This window comes from Melitaea cinxia, chromosome 4, assembly GCF_905220565.1.
Source record: "Melitaea cinxia chromosome 4, ilMelCinx1.1, whole genome shotgun sequence".
In the NCBI taxonomy this organism is placed as follows: Eukaryota; Metazoa; Arthropoda; class Insecta; order Lepidoptera; family Nymphalidae; genus Melitaea; species Melitaea cinxia.
Genome location: NC_059397.1, coordinates 10,159,416 through 10,180,563, shown reverse-complemented (window position 1 = coordinate 10,180,563; position 21,148 = coordinate 10,159,416). Strand labels below are relative to the sequence as shown.

The 21,148-nt window shown below is 33.9% G+C and overlaps 2 protein-coding genes across 2 annotated transcripts in view; one reads left to right on the top strand and one right to left on the bottom strand.

The window, feature by feature from the left end:
- Positions 1-2,651: 2,651 nt before the first annotated feature.
- On the bottom strand, positions 2,652-3,310 carry LOC123670156 (probable 28S ribosomal protein S6, mitochondrial). Its single transcript, XM_045603665.1, has one exon. The coding sequence runs from the start codon at positions 3,156-3,158 to the stop codon at positions 2,703-2,705; it is 456 nt and encodes a 151-aa protein (XP_045459621.1). The 5' UTR covers positions 3,159-3,310; the 3' UTR covers positions 2,652-2,702.
- A 3,788-nt stretch (positions 3,311-7,098) lies between these two features.
- The window catches only part of LOC123670371 (THO complex subunit 2), a 30,898-nt gene continuing 16,848 nt past the window's right edge, over positions 7,099-21,148 (top strand). Inside the window, exons 1-18 of the mRNA XM_045603868.1 lie at positions 7,099-7,275; positions 7,586-7,751; positions 7,822-8,063; positions 8,142-8,275; positions 8,556-8,812; positions 9,146-9,295; positions 9,379-9,548; positions 9,813-9,978; positions 10,066-10,235; positions 10,736-10,934; positions 11,387-11,634; positions 13,782-13,899; positions 15,688-15,820; positions 16,494-16,657; positions 18,846-19,102; positions 19,257-19,416; positions 19,639-19,887; positions 20,325-20,545. Coding sequence (XP_045459824.1) covers positions 7,208-7,275; positions 7,586-7,751; positions 7,822-8,063; positions 8,142-8,275; positions 8,556-8,812; positions 9,146-9,295; positions 9,379-9,548; positions 9,813-9,978; positions 10,066-10,235; positions 10,736-10,934; positions 11,387-11,634; positions 13,782-13,899; positions 15,688-15,820; positions 16,494-16,657; positions 18,846-19,102; positions 19,257-19,416; positions 19,639-19,887; positions 20,325-20,545 — 3,272 coding nt within the window. The 5' untranslated portion in view covers positions 7,099-7,207. The remainder of the gene's footprint in view (positions 7,276-7,585; positions 7,752-7,821; positions 8,064-8,141; positions 8,276-8,555; positions 8,813-9,145; positions 9,296-9,378; positions 9,549-9,812; positions 9,979-10,065; positions 10,236-10,735; positions 10,935-11,386; positions 11,635-13,781; positions 13,900-15,687; positions 15,821-16,493; positions 16,658-18,845; positions 19,103-19,256; positions 19,417-19,638; positions 19,888-20,324; positions 20,546-21,148) is intronic.

The following is a 21,148-nucleotide window of genomic DNA, read 5'->3' as shown; positions in this document are numbered from 1 at the left end:
CGGATAAATTGTCGTATTTAATAGTTATCATCCTCATCACTTCAGCCTATCGCACCCTATGGAAAGAATCTCATAAAACATGGACAAATGCAGACCAAATTCTCATACAGGGTTATGAGAGTCTATAAGATATGATAGGTTTTATGAGATTTTTTCCATAGGGCAGTCCACTGCTGGACATAGGTCTTCACAAGTTCGCGGCAAAAATGCCGTGAACTCATGTGTTGCCCATATCACAACGCTGGACACACAGGCCTGGCTTTGTCGTAACGAAGACGCTGTTGCCCGTCTTCGGCCTGTGTATTTGAAAGCCAGCAGTTGGATGGTTATCCCGCCATCAGTCGGCTCTTACGACACCCAGGGGAAGAGAGGGGGTGGTTATATTCTTTTGCTGCCGTAACCGCGTAGCAATAAGGTACCTACTCGCGCGGTAAACACGGTTTTTCCGCCTGCCGTTCTGCAGATTAACCCGGACGAACAGAAAGACAGACAAACATCATTTTTTGAATCGTTTGTTTGTTTTAGGATCGTGTAAATGCAGCTACATGCAGTTGATAAAACACAGTTATTGTGAAACCACAGACAGGCATAATTTTTATTTATATGTAGGTACAAATACCTATACCATAACAGCTTTGTAAGTGTTTGTATGTTTGTTTATTTGTCCACAAATTTCCTGGAAAATCTAAAGTAAAGATGACCCTTTTGGTATTTTCCAACTTCGGTTCGGTCAGCAGTTTTGGTTTTATTAAAATCGGTTCGGTAGTTTTTGAGATATGCTACCTGGGTAAAATAAATAGTGACATAAAAGAAGTTGGTTAACCTTTTAAGCGCTTGACTAAATATCAATTGCCGTGTCCTTAGCGCGCGGCTACAAATTGATAAAATAATATCTACAATAAATAAGAAGCAATCGTTAATAGCGTATTTGGGCGCCGCCGTGTGCCGTGTCGGTGGAGTTATTTTCATTCGAAAGTAGTAGTAATTTATTAATTGAGGAGAAAAAGGTCCTAATAGTATATTCTACCTTCTGTCGTTAAAGTATATTTGTGACTTATTTGTAGGATAAAATATATTATATAGTCCTTGTGGGGTTGTTATCATGTACACCTGATAGCAATCGTTACTCATTGCAGGGAATATATCCGCCCGCATTGGAGTATCAAGATGGATTAAGCTTTGATCCTTCTCCTACTACTATAGTACAGGCTAAAACGTAATCGTTGTATTGATTAAAAATAGTCAAAAAGCTTTTTAGAGTTTGCTCCTTAAGAATCGATTTTCATATAAGGCAACCAGTACAAAAAAAAAATATGAAAAATAAAATCTACTGAATACTAAAGATTAAAAATTTACGTTTTCTAATAAGGCCACTAGAAGTAGATAGATGGCGTTATTTGATTCGTTTATTTACCATTTGATATGGTTATTAATCTTTTTTTTAGACTAGCAAGCCATTGTTATTTAGACAGTTGATCTGAAGGAGTGACTCCAGTTGTGCATCAAAGCTGACAGACACACTTTTTATTTTAATTTTAAATCAGCCCTAAATTAACCATCCTAATCACTTCTTTCATATCACAATCGTTCTTTAAGCTAACAAGTAAAAGTTTATTCTTCTTCTTCTTAGTCAGACGGAGTGGTTGTAGTTGGGCTGACAGATACAGGATGTTTATACCAGTTCTAATTCTTCATGTTATAATTGTTTAAACTTACTAAATTTAATTTGTTACATCACAATAATCTCTTAATCGACTACTTACTTTTTTCTTTTCTTATAAAACAGCCTAGAATAAATTTATAAATTGCAATTATTTTCTTTTTGCTGACTAGTTACTAATTCTTAACATCACATTAATTTACACTTATTTCTCAGTATCTATAAAATAACTAATAAGTTTTGATTACGTATTAGATCAAATTTATATCCCATCCCCATAATCATAATTATGTGAGGCGCGCAAAATAAACACCAAAAAAGTCCAATAATGGTTTTAGTATACCATACAGTAAATATAGACAAAAATAGAACAAACAGATACGGAAATGTGTATCACATAACTATGACATGAGCGGTCAAAAGTTTTATAAATTTACAAAGTTTTATATTATCTTTATTTATTAACACGTTGGACGCCATGACGGACACCGTATGTCCGACAGCATACTTTCGCCTGGGGCCACACCAATAAATCGAGAATCGTCAAAAAATTGTTAAGGTGTTTTTCTGCAAATATTGTCAGCGAAAACCTCAAAAATAATGGGCGACTGACGGAAACAGTTATTTACCCATTATTTTCCAAGATCTCAAGTGGCAGACACCAGCTATAACATTTTTGGAAACAATTTGTTAAAAAGCCTATAAATTCAAAGTGTTTTCGATTTTTTTTTTTTGCTATGTGGCCTTATTGCACTGTGAGGCGGCGCGGGTCACTTGCCTTAATAAAAACAGTCGAAACACTGTCTGTCGGCTCCCTAGAGGCTTCTGAAGTGATCGAGGGCATGCGGACACATGGTGTCCGACACGGCCTCTTGGACCCAATATAATGGCAGTCACATGGTGTCCGTCGCGGCCCACTGGATTAAACATGGTTTTTGGTCTGGCGTTCAACGTGTTAATAAGTTTTTTGATACAAAGTGAAAGACAAATATAGCTAGATCCATTTATTAGACTATATGTACAACTAAGTAAAAAAAGACATTTACTTCTGGAAAGGATAATAATCAAGACCAGAGTTATACTTAAATTTATATGTGAAGCGATTTACTTGTGTCTTTCCAACTTCAATCATCTTCTGAACCTCTTCTCTGTATGCTGGAGGAAGCAATTCTTCTGGTAACGTACACGATGATTGCTGCTTGTCTGCTTGCATCTTGAACACTCGTTGTCTTATTATGTCAACATCTCTACTATTTTCTTCTTTTAAGTCAGCTACTGCCTCTGTCGCAGTGTCTATTTTAAATACAAAATAATTTGCTTCTCTGTGTACTAGGCCATGTGAACTTGTTTTGTATGGCATTTCTCTAAATCCTAAATTTTCGATATTTCTAATAATTCCACCTCGATTGAAAATAGCATGTGATATTCGAGTTAAGGTTTTCTTTAGTTCTCCTTTTGGCATTGCCCGTAGCATTAGCGCTAACTCATAAGAAGGCATTTTTATACAGCAAAAGAAAAACCACGTTAAATTCAATACGAAAATAAATTTGAAAAATAAAAACGCGATTCCGATTTCCGATCAGCCAGAACCGATTACAGAAGTCAAACAGAAGTCTAAAATATTACGTCAATGTCAAAATTTGTTTCTATATGGTCTGCACTTCCTGTATGCTTATATTAATCTTTGGTCTGCACTTAGTGCATTGCCAATGACGAGCAGGAATTAAGGAAAATGGTAAAAAATTGTGGATAACGGACAAGAGGAATTTATGACAGGATTCAGAACAGGATAGGAAGAAACAAAATAATGTATTTTATGATGAAAAGGAAAATAAAAAATAAATAAAAAACATATACAATATATTAAATGTCTACCTATGCAAAGTTAATAAATCTAAGTAGGAAATTTTATATGGAAAAAGGTCACCACTTATTGTAGCTTCTCTAGCTAGAGTATCTGCTCTAACATCTATTCCACAATGGCTAGGGATCCAAGCAAGCGTTATTAAGAGACCTTTCTCAGTGCACTCAGTTAATAATAGTCTAATACCAAATATATAAGCATGCTGTTGTTTAATTTTAAAAATATTCTTGACAAGAGCTTGAATAGAACTTAATGAATCTGTGAAAACTATGAATTTTTTAAGTTCAGCTAACCTGAATTATTCTAAAGCTTTAAAAATACCTAGCATTCCCTAGAGAATACTGTACATTCAGGAGGGAGTTAAATTTTTTGAACAATATTATATTGAAAGTGAAAAACTCCTACTCCGACGTTACTATTGGCAAAGTGTTTTGACGCATGTGTGAAAATATAATGATAATCGCTAAATCGTGTTTCAATTATTCTTTTAAATTTTTTATCAGCCCTAAAAGAATTTGTTTTTTCTATGTCAAAGTTTACAACATTAGAAATAGAAGTAAGGGCATTGTATGAACAAGAGAAAATCGGTAAATTACAAGAGCTTTGAACTGGAGCGGAAAGAGATTTAAATTTAATAAAAAAAAAACTTGTAACTAAACATGGGCTTGGTTTATTTGTCCAATAGGAACTATTAGAAACAAAGTAAGCAAGTTGTTGAAGCTTTGTAATAATTGGATGATCAGTCAGTTGAAGGCAGCGAAGGGTCACAGCATTCAACCTGTAAAGCATTAATAGGGCTAGTTTTCATGGACCCACAGATGATCCTAAGACATTTACTTTGAATTTTGTCCAATGCTTTAAATTCCGACATAGACCCAGGTTCTCGAAAGAAGGTGTCATATTCTAATACGCTACGTATTAAAGCATTATATATCAATTTTAACTAAAAAGGATGGGCACCCCACCATACACCTGCAAGACATCTCATAATATTTAAATTACTTTCATATCTATTTATAATAAAATCAAAGTGTTCAGCTGGGTTATCAAGTTCACTTCAAAAATGACAAAAGTAAAAAAAGCAATCTCTTTTTTCCCGAGTTAAGCTTCCGCCCAAAAGTTGGCAACATCCTAGTAATCAACTTAATTGCTGTCGGGTTGTATATATACTCAATAACTTTGAAAATTCTGATAGCGCGATGTAGCATACGTCAGCTTTCTCTAATTACGTACTTCGTAGTCGTTCGTATTTCGCACGATAGATAGTCGCCACACGTTATTTAACATATATATTATTAATTTATTATCTAAACATAATTTATAGTCCTCTAGTTTCGAATAATTAAAAGTAATCTTCACTGCATTAATTTTATTCAATTATATTTTTAGATTCTTTTGAAGCACATTGTTCATTAGGTGTCTATCCTATCTGGGTGAAATAAAGAAATCCAAATCGATGATTCTAATAAGTCTGAAGAATTTCATAATATAATTTCGTCAGATACAGGATATTTTGGTAACAGTCCAACTGAATGCGAACAAAAAATTATTTTTAAATTGGGTTCATTTAAACCTCAAGGGCCGTTTCCAAAAAATTCAGAAACAAAACGATGTTTTTCGGCATATCATTATTCATATTCAAATAATGCTGTCATAAAAATTCCAAGACAATGGCTCTGTTATTCTAATATTTTAAACAACCCATACTTCTGTTGGTTATTAACAGATCGTCGAAGCAAATCGTACTCCTCTGCATGGGTTAATGGTGTTTCCGTTAGAAGCAATTTTACGCAATGTTTATTTGACCATGAAAACTCACAGCAGTATATTAATGCATCCCTATCTTATAATAATTAGTTACAAAGAAGTTCCATCTATTGCTGATTAAATTCAATAGCCTTGCATCCAGTTTTCCGGAGGTAAAACAGCATGCTACCTATTCTTGACCCTTCCAGTTACAATCGCAATCGCTGAAAGAAGTTTTTTCGAAACTAAAACTAATGAAAAATTACCTAAGGACTTCGATGAGACAGGAACAGCTATCAGACTTGTCACTATTGTCTATAGAGACAGAAATTTTAGAAAAACTGAAATCGTCTTCAACTATTAGATGATTTAATAAATCATCTTTGCCGAAAAAAAAGGCAAGAAAAGTGCATATTTAATTTGAATTGTTTGACTAGCTCAATTTCTAGGAGGAAGTGTGGAAGTAACTTATAGTCAATAAAAAATTATTTTAATTTAATGTAAGCATTTTTTTTAAGTTCCAAGCTGGTAGCGGAACTTAAAAAAAATGCTTACTTGTTATCCCTTAGTCGCCTCTTACGACACCCACGGGAAGAGATGGGGTGGCTACATTCTGATAACTCGACCCTAGACGTTGTCTCTCTGTATGTTTTTTACCGACTGTATAATGGGGAGTGTTTTGAAAAATTCTTCGGTATGGAACCATTGTCACGTTTTTTAAAATCGCATCCTTCGCCACAGGACTAGATATCATCCATACCAATTAGATCTTCTGGCTCTTTCTGTGGTTCCCATGAGAAATATTTTCCTTCTTTTTGAGGCTTTCCATGAGAAATATTTTCTTGAAGTGCCGATGACTCACTCGCGGCTCTTCTAAATTTGCAAATATTTGCAATAAATTGTTACTGGTTATTATGTACACAGCCTTCGCGCCTCCGTGGCTTAAAAAAACACTCTAGGGGTAGGGCAGACCAAGACCACATGGACAGTGGGGTGCTCCGATTCGGTTTTGGGTATTTTTCGAATTTCTAAACCCATATTCTAGCACGCAATGTTACTAATTTTATTAGAATATTATGTCTGACGCGTTATTTTGTTTAAAAGTGTCGATTTGTCAGTCGTTAAAGGTCAGTTCGTATCGTATTTTGATCTTGCAGTAAAGATCGTTTTTACGTAAATTTGTTCGAAAATAACGCGTGATAGTCGCAGTACGGAGCATGAGTACACTTACCGCAGCACCGGAATTAAGATAAAGTCAGAAATAACAAAAATTTAACCTCCGATAAAAAATCTACCTATATTGTACATAATAGCCTAATTTTATTTCTGTATTGCTGTTTTTTCCCTTTTTTTTAACTACGTAAAAGTGTTTGAATATATTTATGCAAGAAGTAATAAATAAAAAAAAATCCATCATTATACACCGAAATGGTCATTCAACCTGTCTTGGGTCGAATATCGCATTCGCAAATGTGATAAATCCAACATTTGTTACACGTACAATTACGATACGTATTTTTTTTTAATTGACATTTTAAAGCCAAAGTATCAATTTAAAATTTTCGAATAATATAAAATGTACCTATATCTGTACTGTAATAGTGAATACAACGAAATACAGGGCATAGAAATACTTTGCAACGAAATCAACGAACACATTTTGAGTTTTCTAGGCCCTTACCTTTACATTAATATTAATAAAATACTATATATATATAGTATTTTATTAATATTAATTATTATTATACATTAATGATTTTAAAAAACTGTAAAAAAAATTTAAACTTTAAACTATTAAGTTGGTATTAAGCACTAGGTATTTATCTCTTATCTGTGCTGTTTTTTAGGAATCGGACATGGCTGCGGCGTACCTATGTTATCCTTCAAATGGTCAATAGATTGTTGTGAATAATAAATCATATAGCCCATCTTCTAAAATGGGTACATCAACAAAATTTATATCTGATTATTGTAAGACTTGGGAAAAGTCTGGACGAGAACAATTGTAAGTTTTGTAACTATATACTAATTGTCTGTTTTTCCTTTTTACCACATGTTGATTTGAATGTAACCTTTATTAAACCGTTAATTATAATATTATCATTAAAAACACTGTATGCTTTTCTATAATAATACGTATTTTAAAGTCGGACTTATAGAATACTTACAACTTGCTGATGTATACATGTCCTATCAGTTGATGAGCTAAAAATTGATTTGAAAACTTGTAGTATCGAGAACATTATAACAAAAATAGATGTATCAGGAAATCAGGCTTCAGATATTTACAAAATGAAACTGTTTTTTAATTGCAGTGTTAAATCAGTGACACAATACATCAAAGATGAAGGAAAAACTCCCTTGTTTTCTAAATCTGGAAAGCTATCTGGATTATCTCAAAACATTTATGATTTATTTTCTTGTGGTCTCCGTGGCTTTTTGAAAAAGGACTCAGTTATTTCTGTATTAAAAGATATATCGGTATGTATTCTACATTAAACATTTTGTTAGTATATTTTTATTACCATTAAAAACTATATTATTTTGACAGCTGTTACATCCAGATATACCATCCATATTATTAGATGTAGTATGTATACTTGATTCAGAAACATCTTTGGATATTCACTGTGAAGAGCGAAATAATTTTTGTTACTTGGTAAGAGAATTAGAAGCATTTTTATCTGACAAATTACTAAAGGAACGACTAGAAATTGACACCTTACAAGATGTTGGCACCTTGAAAAATAAAAACTTTTATACAAAATTTATTAAAATAAAAACAAAGTTGTAGTAAGTACCTTTATTTTATTACATGAACTATCAAAGTTCATTTACCAAATGAAACAATCATGCATATTTTAATTTTAGTTATAAACAACGTAAGTTTAATTTATTCCGTGAAGAAAGTGAGGGATATTCAAAATTAATTGTGGAATTAAATCAAGAAATTGCTGAAGATACAGATTGGAAAAGTATACTTGAAATTATTCAGTCTCTTATAGGTGAGCTTTGACTCTTTAATTCTATTGATATATTTATAATTTTTATTATTACATTGTGTAGACATACTATAAAAATAAATATTAGATTAATTAGATTAAATTTTTAATTTTAGTAGTATTTTACAATACTTGTTCTTGTCCGTTTGCAATAATTATGCTTGTTTGTTTGGTAGTTGGTTGGCATTGTTGTATTAGTTTTGCCATATAAGATATAATATTTGTCTAAGTTTTAAATCTATTTCCTATTTATTTCTAAATGTTCACTATATTTTATTTTCAGGTTGTTTTAACTTGGATCCAAATAGAGTCCTTGATATTATCTTAGAATCTTTTGAGGCAAGACCAAATTTAGATAAATTATTCATTTCTCTCATTAAGAATTACATGGGGGATCCGCAAGTGATTTCTGAAGTTTTAGGTTTTAAGCTAGGTAACATGGAAGTCTTAGAGAATTATAAAGAACCACCTGCATTGATGACTGTGATAGCTTTACTTTTACAACATCATGTTATATCATTAGATGACATTTACCCTTGGGTATGTTGATTTTGAAAATTTTATTTGTTTTAATTGTTACATGGTAATAAGTAACACTTTGTGTTATGAAATTATTTATACCTATATTGGATGTAGTAAATTAATAATATTATAATACAATTAATAATATTATGAATGTTTATATTTCAGTAGAAGATTGATTTTATTATAAAATTATTTGATGAATGTAAGATATATTAAATAATTTAGTTCTTGATATATATATATGTATTTGTATTTGGCTCGATTTTCCGCATTTAGATGCAAAGGTGGTCCATTATGCGTGAATATATATATATATGTAAAGTATCAATAATTCTTTTTTTAATCTAGTTACGTCCAGATGACTCTATTATGGCCAAAGAAGCTGAAAAAGAATTAAAAGCCATTCAAGATTATATTAGAAAACTCAGTATTGTTTCTACTAAAGGACCTCAAAGTAATGCTCCAGCCGAATTTATTGAAGAAAAAACTGACCCACAGGTGAGATTGTGTAAAATATAAATACAGTAATAAGTAGAGTTAAAAAGTCAATTTAAAATACCATTGAATTATTTATATTTTAGGAATACTGGAATAATCAAAAACTAGTGCTTTGTGAGGCACTTTTAAATGTAACAGCCTGGAAAGAATTTGCTGCTCTATCAGCTCGACTGCCAACTACAAGCGTTGCTCAACGCCCAGCTGTTGCATTGTGTAATATGTTACATGCTTTAGTGGAACCACTTTACAGAAAGTAAGAAAAACCATATAAATTTATGTTATTATAATATCTATGTATGTAAGTGTATGTATACATATTTGTACATAAGTAATATGTTACAGTTAAATAGCTATTTTCAGACTAATTTCTGCACTATCTACCCTGCTATATGAGAGATTTCTTCTAGGGATAAGTCCACCTTTGCCACCAACCATACATTTAATATTCTTTTTTAGTGCAGTAAAGTAGCTATATACTTTAAAATTAATAGTGAATTAATTAAATAATTTTTTACAGGCATTGTCGCATTGCACCAAAGATAATAGGCAAACCGATTCCACCTCTAAAATCAAATTTGGCTCCAGCAGCTTGCAAAACTTTTGAAGATATGAAAGAAACAGTTATACCAGCACTTGTATTACTGGGCCCTTCCCTTCATTATGATCCTATATTAATGTACAAAGTAAGTGAAATATCAAGGTTTATGCTAATTAATCGTTATTAAATTCGTAATGTTATTTGAAATATTATATAATTCTATTCTTTTTAGATAATTCGTATTCTAAGGACTGCAAAATCATTAGAAGATGATCCACTACATCATGAGGCATTAACTGTGCTGGACACAGCCATACTGCCGGCACTAACCTTAATGGAAGGTAATTGTTGTATGGCTGAGGAGGTCTACACATTGCTCAAGTTATATCCATACCAATGCAGGTAATTATCTAATATATAAAATTCTTGTGTTGCGGTGTTTGTAGTTAAACTCCTCCCAAACGGCTTGACCGATTCTTATGAAATTTTGTGTGCATATTGGGTAGGTCTGAGAATCGAACAACATCTATTTTTCATCCTCCTAAGTTATAACGGGGGGGGGGGGGGGGGTTGAAGAAGTTAATAACATATATGGCAAAACAACATTTGCGGGGTCAGCTACTATTGTATAAAAATTATAGTGCATGTATAGAACTAAACTTAAAATGCATATACAAGTAAATACTTCATACAGTGCACAAATCATTATCTAATCAAATATTAGACAATGATTTGCACACTTTACTTTCCTTACCTCCTTAGTGTGATGTTTTAAAGCCTATAATTTTTTTTTTTCATTAAAGCCATACATAAGAACATTTTTCTAGAAACAGGAATGATTAAAAATATTAATTATTTATATAGAGATAATACTTATGCTTATTTTTTTTTTTTTTGTACAGATATTGTTTATATGCTCGCTGGAAGAATGAATCTGGTGACAAGATACCATCTTTGATGCGTGTACGTGGAAACTCATTGCAACGCATCAAACACATTATGAAACGAGTGTCTAAGGAAAATATTAAGCCTCAGGGTCGGCTCATTGGGAAACTTTCTCATGCAGCCTCTACATTTTTGTTCGATTACATGCTACTGCAGGTACTATTCAAGTATCTTATGTAAGTTATTAATGGAATTAAAGAGATAATGGGTGGACATGTGGCCTGTTTCTTATTAAAAATTTCAATTTACAATTCAAAACAATTAAAAACAAAAATTATCAAAATTATAAGAGTGCCATATTTATTAAATAATATGAAATATTTCACACTCAACAGCCACTAGGTTTTACTCCTATGTCTGGGGTCTGGAAACACACAATACACAAACACAAACGCCCAGCCCACAGTAAACTGTATGGCCAATACAAATGTATCCTCCATGTACGGGGATCGAACCCGTAACCGCCAGCGCAACAGCCGCAATCCAGTGCTGTGACCAATGCACTAAAGCGTCGTCATTAATAATAATAGGGTGTGCATTTGTAAGTATGCATTTTTGTCACGACGCCTTAAAATGTTATCGTTAAATGTCCTCTCTACCCAAATCAGATCCAGACGTACGACAACCTGATCGGTCCAGTAGTTGAGTCTCTGAAGTACCTAACATCACTATCGCTGGACGTGCTTGGCTATTGCCTAGTAGAGGCGTTAGCGTCTCGTCGCGGCTCGCCCGGCGCCGCCCACCCGCCAGCGCTTCAAGCGCTTGCAGCCTTCGCCGCCGCCGCCTTTAAGAAGCACAACATCGAGCTTACAGCGCTGCTGCAGTTCGTAGCGAATAGGCTGAAAGCGCAGCAGAGGTGAGATCCTTATCACTACGTATCTATATATATACTAGCTGACCCGGCGAACTTCGTATCGCCTAACACAAACTTTATCGTATGGTATTAAAGTTCAAATTGACTTTTATGTATTATCACAAATCTTTTGTATGGGAGTATAGAAAAGTGTTGTTTTTAGACTTTTTCAGGAAATTTAAAAAATTTTTTTTTTTGAATTTTTCTCTCCGTAAGAACCATCCTCGTACTTCAAGGAATATTTTAAAAAAAGAATTAGCGAAATCGGTCCAACCGTTCTCGAGTTTTGCGCTTAGCAACACATTCAGCGACTCATTTTTATATTATAAGATACATATAATAAAATGGTAGGAAAGTCAAAACCTTACATACATGGAATATTTTTTTAAAAGAATACCTGAGGTGTGATCTACAATCGAAAACGAAGCCAAAAATATAGTTTTTAGAATTTTTGTCTGTTTGTATGTTTTTCTGTTTGTCTGTATGTATGTCTGGGATAAACTCAAAAAGAACTGCATAGATTTTCTTCAAAGTTGGCACGAATATTATTAAGAAGTCGGATCAACATATAGGCTACGTATTATCACGCTATTACCTACGGGGAACGAGCAGTGAACCTTTATTTCTTCAACACATTCTGTAACAACGTGTAATCTAACGACGCATATTTGAATGTTGTTGTTATTATTTTAATAACCATGCTTTAAGCTAGCTTCACAATATAAAAATCACGAAATATAAGTAACTTAGGCCGATAAACATACTTAAATGAATATAAAGTAGTATCAAGACAATTTTTAAGCAGCGCCATTTACTGTTTTTTTTTAGCCATTTATATTATTTTCTTCATCTTATTCAGTCACAACTTATGACTTAATTCAGCAGAATCACCATAAAGTCATTTATTCAAAGCAGGCTGAAAGTAAGCACTTTTCGAAGGTCAATTTTACAAAAGACGGTCTCCCTCTGTTACTGCACTTTCTGTAGATATGAAATGTAAAGAAGAAACGGTTAGATAAATGTTATTTTAAAAGGTATAATCATAGATATTTTTGTGCTATATAGCGTTCACGGATACGACGTCGCGGACAACAGCTAGTTATACATATATATACATACACACATATATATAATTATATATATGTAAAATAGTATTATAATACCTATCTATACAAATAAATAAAATTGAAGTGTTTGTTTGTAATATTAAAATAACCGCTTTTTACTAAATGCATATGATACGGTACATAACCCATTAATAACATTTTTTTAAATTTTTGTCTCTCTGTCTGTTTGTTCTGGCTAATCTCTGAAACGACTGCACTAATTTTCACTCCCTAGCAGATAGCTGATGTAATAAGGAAGAGTTAGGCTACTTATATTTTATAAATTTATTTATTTTGTAACTGCGTAAACTGAACAATAATTTTTTTTTTAATTCCATGTGGACGAAGTCGCGGGCACAGTTAGTAATTAATAATATCAATGTTGTGCTTCCATTGTCATTGAAACACAATTTTGAAATATTGAATTTAGAAATATGTATTATATTGTAATTTTGGTTTTGATTGTATTGATTAGTGTTTTGTTACAGTGCCAAAATTAATATAATAATAGAAATATAACTAAAAATCATTTAGAATTGTACAGAGAAGATTTTTTTTTAGTACATTACATATTACTAGTTATATTTTTTTAAAATAGGCTTGCTAACAACTGCTCTGGTGTAGTGGTATGTGCTATATACGTACCTACCAAACGGCGGCTTGCGGGTTCGATACCTGCTCGGGATGGATATTTATATTTGTTAATATTTCCTTCTGGTTTGGGTATCTGTTGTGGATCTGCCCACCATGCTTTGAAGAGCACGTTAGGCAGTCGTTCCCGTTCGTTATCATAAATACTTGATAGCGATCGTTACGCATAGTAGAGAATGTATCCAACTATCCATCACCACATTGGTATGTTACAGGCTGAATCGTAAATAGGTTTGCTTGCATTAGTTTAACGTTACGAGATTGACCGATGATCACTATTAAATATTTATATATTAAATAATAATTTTAAGTTAATTGGTAAGCAATTGATAAAAATTTTAACTTTTTATTAATGTTTCATTGTTAATGTATAACAAATTATTTTTTATACAGTCATGATTTGCTGATCCTTAAAGAAATAGTGCAGAAGATGGCTGGTATAGAAGCTGCTGAAGAAATGACACCAGAGCAGTTAGACGCTATGGCTGGGGGAGAACTGTTAAAGGGAGAGGTAATAGTTATTTATGCATATAACGTATATCACACGAGGCACAGCAGAGTGTAATAATAGTATCACATGAGTGTTTTAGTGCCTAATTATATAATACAAAGACTTCATCTACACCCATAATGAAGCTTCTATAAAAGATTCTAAAACAGTTAGCTTAATTTTAACATTAAAACAGATAGTCCTAGTAATCTAATATCATCCATTACTATCTACAAATAAACTAAGTATTAATGAACTGCATTCCTATTGGTCGAGAGAGTACACGCATTAGGATCGTTGCAATATTAAATTAAATTGTTAAACAAATAAATCAAAGTAGAAATGCATAGAATTGATTTCTAAAATTACAATAATAATTTAACGTTAACCAGCAATTTAAACAGCGAAAGCATTACATAAAAATAAATAGTAACTTAACAGGTACTTACTTCAAGAAGTTACAAAACAGATAATCAATTCACTAAGATATCGTTCATTAATTAAAAACATTTAACATAAAATCTTAATATAATAAATTAAAAACATAATTTTATAATTTTAATCTAAGATTGTCTGTCTATTGAAGTCCAATTAGCATCCGCGGCGACTTATATAGATTCACTTGAATATGGTTCAGTGTTATTCAAGTGTTATGGTAGTGAAACGCGCATGAATGACATTGTTCTTTTTAGCGTTCCCTACCTCAAAAGAAAAAGACGGAACCCTTATAGGATCACTGTGTTTTCCATCTGTCTGTCAAGAGCCCTTTTTCTCAGGAATGCGTGGAGGTATCAAGCTGAAATTTATATCGAATACTCAGGTCTACTGTCCTGTGGAGCTGTGAAAAAATTAAACTTCTAAGCCAACGCAATCAAAAGATACAGCCGTTTATGGTGTAAATTTTCGACACTTCCAAGGGAACCAAAGCTTACAGGGTACTCCCGTGAACTCAGAATCTTGAAATTTGGTACGAAACAACGTCTTCAAGCACTGATAAAGGAAGAATTGCGAAAAGCATAATTTTTTAGTTACATTATATAATAAAACACTTTAAATAATTTTGTTAATAAAACTCGGTGCGCGAGTTCAACTCGCACTTGACCGGTTATTTTTTGTAATTCATACACATGCTCTTTTTTTTTGAAATTCATACAGATACAATACATCGAGTAGTACGAATGTGGCTGTCTGTTGAGTAAAGCTTGCATAGAAGGGATCGAAAAAATAATAATGAAGGAGTGTTATTATGAAATACAGCAAAAGAAACAATCGACAACAATAACCTTCTTTTTTATACAACAAGGTCGGCAAACAAACTTACGGCTCACCTGATGGTAAGCCATTACCGTAGCTTATAGACATTTTCAACATCAGAAGCATTGCAAGCGCGTTACCGACCTTATCCCCAATTCCCCCCAGGAGCTCTAGTCATCTTACTCACCAACAGGAACACAACACTGCTTGAAAACAGATTATTTAGCTGTGATTTTCTGTAAGGTTGGGCTGCTCCGTATTTTGGGCCGGAAATTCCTGCTGTGCCCTACCTTATTTTAACTATAATGGCAATAAGCTAACTATTTCAGGATCTTTTATAGCGAATTTAAAGCATGGGCGTAGATAAATATTTTAAAATAGGCGTTTCACGTGACTAGTGCGTCGTACTACTAGTATACCTGTACCATTGAAATTAATGATTACTGCCTGTTTAAACTACAACTCTATGTATTTTTCGGGCTCCGATAAAGTTTAAATGAGTAATAAAAGCTATTAATATATTACATCCAAATAATTCAATTGTTTTCTTTTTAGGCAGGCTACTTTTCTCAAGTTCGTAACACCAGGCGATCATCCGCTAGGTTGAAGGAAGCAGTTGTGGGCAATAATCTCGATATTTCTCTCTGCATATTATCCGCTCAGCAAAGGCATTGTTGTGTTTGGAAAGGTAACTTTTTGGATTTTGTCTATAAATTGAAATCTGGTAAAACCTGAACTTTTGTTAGCTGCTACTAGTTGCTATCTGTAACTTCGTTCATCCAATAGTCAGTAAATGATTATTTAATTTCATAATTTCGCGTGTCTCCTAAATTCTTATTGTGAAATTATCCTAAGTTATTCCATTTAGCATTAGTCGTTTGACATTGATCGTCATTACCCTGCTGAAAGTTCCAAATAGATCCAAATAAAAAACGATGATTGATGGGAAATTATTGTAAACTATTGTGATTTTGAAACAGGGATTTCAAATACTTTATTCAGATACGTTTAAATACAATTTTTATCTGGTCGTTTTTCGATCCAAATAGATCTGGGGATCCTCCCCAATGGAACTTAACATTTTATATCAGAGTTGTTCCACAGTGTAAAATCGAGACAAACTAAATATGTTTTTAATTTTTTTAATACAATGAGAATATCTTTTTATTATATCAAACAATTTTTTTTAATCATTATCTTCATATGGACAAAAAGCCAAAAACTGCTTCGTTTTGGAGTTTACTCCTTAAGAATCGATTTTTATGTTAATTATTAAAATACTGATGGTTGTATTAAATTTTTAAAATTGAAATTTAATTATGAAAAGCAGTGTAGTCAAAAAATATATTTATTTTTTCTAGAATATGCAGAAGATAGTCCTAATACAGGCGAGCCTCCAGGTTCACAGCTCAAAGTAGTTGGCCGCCTTGCAGATCAATGTCAAGATGCATTAGTTCAATTGGGGACTTTTTTAGCTTCCTCACATGCACCTGATGAGTATGCGGCCAGGTTGCCTCCTCTACAAGTATGTAAAGTGATAAAAACTTTCCCGGTACTATAAAACAAATAAAAAAAAATCCATTTTGTTTCTTGAGTTCCATATTTTAAAATAGTGATGTGCGGGATCGTAAAAATGTATATCCGCAGATACGGATCTGGAAACGGATATTTAGTGTCAAGATCCGCGGATACGGATCTTTTTTTACTCGCGCAATCGGTGTCGGCGCGTGATCTGAAAACGATAGTTGACGTCACTATCTATCTTATAATACGTATTTACTGAACTATTTTTTATCTGGGTTTACCGATTTTAATAATTCTTGTCTTAATCGAAGGCTGGTGCTTGTCTTGTAGTTTAATTTAAATTTGATCGAGATATAATGAGTAATCGCCAAAGAGCAACACGGAGGGGAGTCGCCATAGCGTTTTTTGCCGATACAAAACTGTCTGTCATTTTTTTGCGGGGGGAAATCACTGACACGCACTCTAATTCCCACACAAAAATAATCGTCTATCACTACGAAATACACATACTAAATTAAATACACACTTACATTTTTCACACACGCATAGATACATTCTGTGTCATTACAGCATAATGACGTGCCGCAACTACACTGACAAATTGCTTACAGCCATGGTTGTAACAACTGTCGATACGCATTATCGATAAATTCAAGTACTCGGTTAGGGACAAATTGGGTTTTTAAAGTGATACAAAGATAAGGTGTTATTATAAAGATAGACTTTATTTATTATGTACGACAATAATTATCATGTCAAAAATAAACTAAATGTTTATATTATTTTAAAAACCAGTGATAGTTGTATCTATTACTGGTTTTTAAAATGGATTAGTTTTCTATAAATACGACGAATACATTTTCGTGGGTTTTCTTTTTTCATTAAGGAAGAAGGCTTATGCCGGTATAGTTTTCATTATTAATCTTGCCAGTTCCGCACTTGAAAGTCAGAGGTATTGAAGTGATTTGAGTAAATGACACTATAGTCTGGCTAATGAAAGTAGATACTGGGAAAACGCGGCATATTTAAAAAACCACATCCTGGCAACTACAACAAGACCATCTTGTTTATTTGTTGTTTTAAAGTATTACCTTACTCTGATTATACAATAATAATGTAATTAAAAAATACTTACATATGAAAGATAACGACATCTTTTAGTAAATTTGACGTGGCAGATCTCTTTTTTGCAGCAAAAAAACAGAACAATTCGGCATTTTTTGAAGCACGTTGATTCAATCGCGCAACTAGATTTAGTCTAGTGATCAGTGCGGCTGCAACTAGTTTTATTGTATGCGTAGGACCATTTGGACTTATACCTGGACAGAGGGGAATACCTGTACATGGCTGGCCCTCCGTGTTGCTCTATGGTAATCGCTAATTGATGACGCGTATTTATGTAACGGTGCGTACGCGTCGTTGTCGTCACTTATTTTCTCTTTAACTTTATTAAAAACTACTGCGGTTTGAACTATCGTATAACGTACTGAGTTATGTTATCCACTAGAGGGCAGTGGCAGTTTTATTGTTTACAAATAATTTTGATGATTCTGGTTTTAATCGAAAGTCTTGTAGCTCCGTTTAAATTTGATCGAGATCTGATGACTACTTTTATAATTGGTAGGTTTTATTTTCGTTTGCGAGAAACAATTATTTAGCAACCAGCTCCAGGAACTGCGATAAAATCCGAAAAAGTTGTTTCAATAAAAAAGTTATTTGTTTTTCTTTTTCTTATATTTATAAAAATAAAGTTATTTCTTTCCACGTGTAATAGTGATCTTATAAGATAGTTGATTTAGTATCTTTGAGTTCTATACTATCAGTATGGTAGCTTACTAAAATATATGTTTGGTATTAAAGGTGCAAAATATTTGATTTTAAGAAAGAAAAAAATACTTTGAATGGGATTTTTTTTTTTAAATTATACTACTTAATCACATAATCTAAGTTATGAATTTGAAAATTAATAAAAGATCCGCTAGAAAAGTGACAGATATGGATACGGATCTCATTTTTCCCGCGGATATCCGCGGATACGGATATCTGGAACATCACTATTTTAAAAGATCCTGTACTCTTGGTGTATAATCTTGTATATCTTACACAGGTTTTTGAGCTTGCCTCTGCTATGACTCGTATTATTGTTTTACACTTTGTTTTTAAAACATTAAACTAATAAATTATTTTAGGAACTGTTACGGGATTATCATGTCGATGCAGATGTGGCATTCTTTCTCCATCGTCCAGTATTGGCTCAGAAAATTGCAGCGAAAGCGGAAGCACTGAGAAAAAGTTCTGATAGTAAAAGTGACTCACTAGAAAAGAGTATCGAGAGATACAATGTTGCATCGAAAGAAGCTTTGGAACCTGTCGTAGTTTCAATAACTCCACTTTTACCATCTAAAGTATGGGAGGACATATCACCAGAATTTTATGTTACATTTTGGTAAGTATTACAAATTGCTTTGTTACTGTTTAATTCAAATTTGATATATTTTGGACAAATGTATAGAATACCCATACCGTGAAAGTAGGTCATATTAAGAGTATATAATATAAATATAAATAGGGTATAACTCAAATTATAAAATTTTTCATAGGTCCTTATCGATGTATGATCTTCGAGTACCGGTAGAGAGTTACGAGAGAGAAATTGATCGGCTAAAAACTGCCGCATCGAATGCCGTAAAGGATACCTCGCAAGGAACGAAAGGAAAGAAGGAGCAGGAACGCTTCAATACTCTAATCGAAAAATTGCAGGTAAGAGATTCTAAAAGTGGCAAATGAGTATGGTTCGCCTGTTAATAACCCAATTGTTTGCCCTTGTGGCTTTCCTTACTGTGCCTCAGAGAGCACTCTAAGCAGTCGCTCCCAGTCCAGTCAATCATAGCGGTGGAATGAGGCTGAATTATTCAAGTAGAAAGATCTACGAAGGGGACCAATAATGTCAAACATCCTGAAATTGTGTGTGTTTGTTTGCAGGAAGAGAAACGTCGTCAAGCGGAGCACGTGTCTCGCGTGCGGGCGCGTTTACAACGCGAGTGCGTCGGATGGTTTCCCGCGCGCGCCGCCAAGTCCGCCAAGAACGAGACCGTGACCCGCCTCATGCAGCTCTGCTTGTTCCCACGCTGCGTCTTCACTCAGCCCGACGCGCTCTATTGCGCCGAGTTTGTTCACACCGTACACGCGCTTAAGACTCCCAACTTCTCAACGCTGCTGTGCTACGACCGCGTACGTACTACCCAGCCGTTTAGTAATAAACGCCACACACTCAACGGCCCGGCGGAGGGTGCAAACACAATACACGAGCATAAACGCCCAGACCGCAGCAAACATCTGTATGGCCAATGCAACAGAATGTCATGTGCAAGGATTTCCTGCACGTACATGCGGTTTACTCTATCAAGATTCTCAAGTTTTTATATTCACGGTTTTTGTTTGACTCCTAGCTGTAAATATTTCCACAAATTTCTGTAAAGATTTTTTGTGATTTGTGGTGGTTTTCACGTATCATTATATGTTGTGAATACCTATAATAATTATAAAATATAGTAGATATATATGATTAAATGCTATTGTTAAACAGTAAAACTACTTTAATATGTATTTAGTTGGTAAGCCGATGACGGCGCAATAAACGAGCGGTATAAGTAGGACGCGTGTTGCAGCTGTTCTGCGACATCACGTACTCGGTGATGTCGTGCACGGAGGGCGAGGCGGCGCGCTACGGGCAGTTCCTGTGCCGCGTGCTGCGCACCGCCATGCGCTGGCACGCCGACCGCGCCGCCTTCCACGCCGAGTGCGCGCACTACCCCGGCTTCGTCACCAAGTACCGCGTCTCCAATCAGTTCACCGAGGCCAACGACCACGTCGGCTACGAGAACTACAGGTACTTTGCCCCACGACTCGTTAACTTATCGTCTATATATAAATATAGAATTGGAGTAGCAGTGCTAAAAAATTTTTAAATGAGATAACACCTCGCCTTATTGCCTCCACTGGTGACAAGAGGGCTGGTGCATTTTTTGCCCAGAGAATCGGCATAGCGATTCAACGGGGAAATGCTGCCAGCATTCTTGGCACAATTCCACGCGGACATGATTTATACCAAAACTATCTGTAAATATTTAGTTCTTAAGTTGTGAATTGTAAATATGTATAATATTTTGTATAAATAAAGTCAATTTATTCTATATACAGGGTGACTGGTGAATTACTATCAATATTTGAGGATGTGTTATTCTTCTTCTTCTTCTTCTTCTTCTTCTTCAAAACTGTTCTTGTTCTGTTGTGTAAACAATAGTTCACAGAACAAAAACAGTTGACAGAAGCATGTGATATCTGTCTCGCTGCTAAGTCTTTGGTACTCTGTTTCGTATCTTCGGAATCTTCGGACATAAAATAAGAATGTATGCACTCCGCGGTATTTCTCTGTGTAATACGAATAGATTTGATTTGATTTACTTAAACAATCCTTGGACATATAACATAG

Bases quoted from the DNA above. Each gene is read 5' to 3' on its own strand.
- LOC123670156 (XM_045603665.1), bottom strand. From the start codon at position 3,158: ATGCCTTCTTATGAGTTAGCGCTAATGCTACGGGCAATGCCAAAAGGA.